This window comes from Saccoglossus kowalevskii, chromosome 8 (genome assembly GCF_978046115.1).
Source record: "Saccoglossus kowalevskii chromosome 8, keSacKowa6.1, whole genome shotgun sequence".
In the NCBI taxonomy this organism is placed as follows: domain Eukaryota; kingdom Metazoa; phylum Hemichordata; class Enteropneusta; family Harrimaniidae; genus Saccoglossus; species Saccoglossus kowalevskii.
The window spans coordinates 22,941,506-22,943,915 of record NC_140648.1 but is presented as its reverse complement, the minus strand read 5'-3'; the positions used below and the strand labels follow the sequence as shown (position 1 = coordinate 22,943,915).

The 2,410-nt window shown below is 34.5% G+C and overlaps 1 protein-coding gene across 1 annotated transcript; it reads right to left on the bottom strand.

Moving 5' to 3' along the window:
* On the bottom strand, positions 1–2,410 carry LOC146739447 (lectin BRA-3-like). Its single transcript, XM_085502365.1, has 4 exons — positions 2,322–2,410; positions 1,327–1,696; positions 790–869; positions 1–97 (listed from the first exon to the last, which is right to left on the bottom strand). The coding sequence occupies exons 2-4, from the start codon at positions 1,527–1,529 to the stop codon at positions 78–80; spliced, it is 303 nt and encodes a 100-aa protein (XP_085358491.1). The 5' UTR covers positions 1,530–1,696; positions 2,322–2,410; the 3' UTR covers positions 1–77.

The window sequence follows — 2,410 nt, the reverse complement described above, 5'->3', positions numbered from 1 at the left end:
GGCCAATTATAGATGCCGACGTTATATTCCAGACAGCAGAGCAGTATAAGAGTATAACTTATACACATAACACTGGATCAGTTGGCACATTTTCCTCCTAAAAAATGAAGAGTTGTAATTATATTTAAAGGTTATAAACAGCAAGTGCGAATAAAATATATCTGTAAACCATTTGTCCAGTCATTATTGACTTAGAAAAAAATACCTAAATTAAATGCGAAATACAGCGAAGATTGGAAAGTCTGGTCCATGCGAGAATGATTTGGGAATTCTTGGAAACTGACACATTTATTTTGCTTGGCTACCATGGTAATATATTTATGCGTCAACCATACATGTGCACTTTCTCATAAATGATTAGACAGATCTTATTATCACAGGATGTACTTTCAATCAAGCGGAGAAATTGATTGGCAATTAAATAACCGCTGACTTGGAGCAAATATTATAGCATGATTATAAATAAATAATATCATAAGTGACAACTGTTCACAACCTAGATACTAATTATATAACGATTTGCAGTAATATTGATAAGTTTGTTAAGTTTCTGTGTGAACACGAGCATTGGACATTTGGTAAGTCTATGTGAAATTCATAATTCATTATTACGATGTTTTTGACAAAACTAAAACCATTTTGCCAATTTTACTCACAGTAAAAAGGACCCCACCAATATTCGTATCAGAAACAACGTATTACGCGAAACGAGTTGAGCAACGTGTCCATTGCACATTGCGTGGTGACCGCATATAAGTATACGCAAATCAAAACAGACAAAAATCTTACGGATTTCGCAAATGAATCCTTTCTTTTTTGTGCAACACTCATCGTCAATTTTGAATACTGGGTCGGTTCTCGGATATTCCCTTGAAGAAAACAAACTTTCTGAATTAGTCATCTGAATACTGCGATGTCGGTGCCGATGAGTGTAACGATAATGATAACTGCTTTGATTCGATGCGTTCGAATTCTTATTATTTTGTACAGTTTGTGCTTTTGAATTTAATGCACAGAAAATCAATCAATCAATCGATCGATCGATCATTCGAATCAGTCAAATTTCTGCTGACTTACAAAATATTGCTCACCGAATTTACTTACCACTAGTAATCAATCAATCAATCAATCAACGTTAACAACAGACTGTATGTATGAGTAATGTATGTTCAACATTTCAAAGTGATATTAACATAATATACTTCAATATGAATGTAAATATAAAAATTATCTTGATACTCTAACACAAGTTTCATCCGAGTATTAGACACAAGATAATAAAAATCAATGTCTTATATGAAAACGTAATAACTAAGAAATATTTACCAGAGTTGACAGCAATCTTGGTCATGATCTTCATCCGCGCACCTGAGATTGACCTTGTTGTTGGGATTGTTTGGGGACCATACCATATCTTGCGTTTTCATAGCTTCCCCGGTGGTCCACGTAAAGGTACCTTCTATGTCCCGATCGTTGCAACCAATCCAATAACCGTGTTTAGGTGGATGACTGTACACTGTCGATGACATCAAAAACGTGCGCAGTGTATTGCGTACTTCTTACTTCTCTAAAACAGCCAGCGATGAATCAAACCCATCAATACTATACTGATCTCTACAGTAGTCATCAGCTGATTTCCACATCATGATTGGGCTGAGAAATACCTTGAACAAATCGTCTCCAATACAAAGTTCGTCTGAAAAAAGAATATCAAAAGTAGTTCAGAGTAGCACAATAGCAATTCCCATTAATAAATTTCACAACCGCAGCTGCAACGAGATATGTATGTTGAGTAAAGATTTTATTAACTAGTGATGAACTTAAATTCTCATTTCAATGTGAATACTTAATTATTGCCTAATTGTTTAACAATATCAACACTTTAATATAAAAATATTTTGACAATTTTCAAACGGCATACAACTTCCTAGTACATTTATCTACAGTACAACAACATGCTTCATGATGTGATAGGTTATCACACTATCCATGAAGATATACATAAAGATACACATTTATGTAAGTTACACCCTAGCCGATAAACGCCGAGACCACTTGGACGATTTTTATCAATGAAAATGGATACTAGCTACCCTGCCAATATGTGTACAGAAACATACAGTCGTCATTTTAATCGAATCTCTGTACTAAAATTAGTTCACTGTGTAGCTAAAAATATACGCAATATAATGGGCTCTTATTACGATTCATATCCAAACATCGGATTTCGTAATCTAGCGTAGTTTCATTGCCACTGATGTACACACACGAAATACAATTTTGAAAAGTTTCTCTACATGCCGTCAAATTAGAAGACGTACCTTCAGCAGAATCATTATATGTCACATTCTGGACAGAACATGGACAAAACACGCGTACTTCGTAGTTCTGACATAAATTAATGGTTGTC

What these genes read in the sequence shown, in the direction of transcription:
- LOC146739447 (XM_085502365.1), bottom strand. Translation starts at nt 1,529, where the DNA reads ATGTCATCGACAGTGTACAGTCATCCACCTAAACACGGTTATTGGATT. An exon ending in CAAGATTGCTGTCAACTCTG is followed by an intron (nt 870 to 1,326) that starts GTAAATATTTCT and finishes GTTTTCTTCAAG; the next exon opens with GGAATATCCGAGAACCGACC. An exon ending in AGGATTCATTTGCGAAATCC is followed by an intron (nt 98 to 789) that starts GTAAGATTTTTG and finishes TTCATTTTTTAG; the next exon opens with GAGGAAAATGTGCCAACTGA.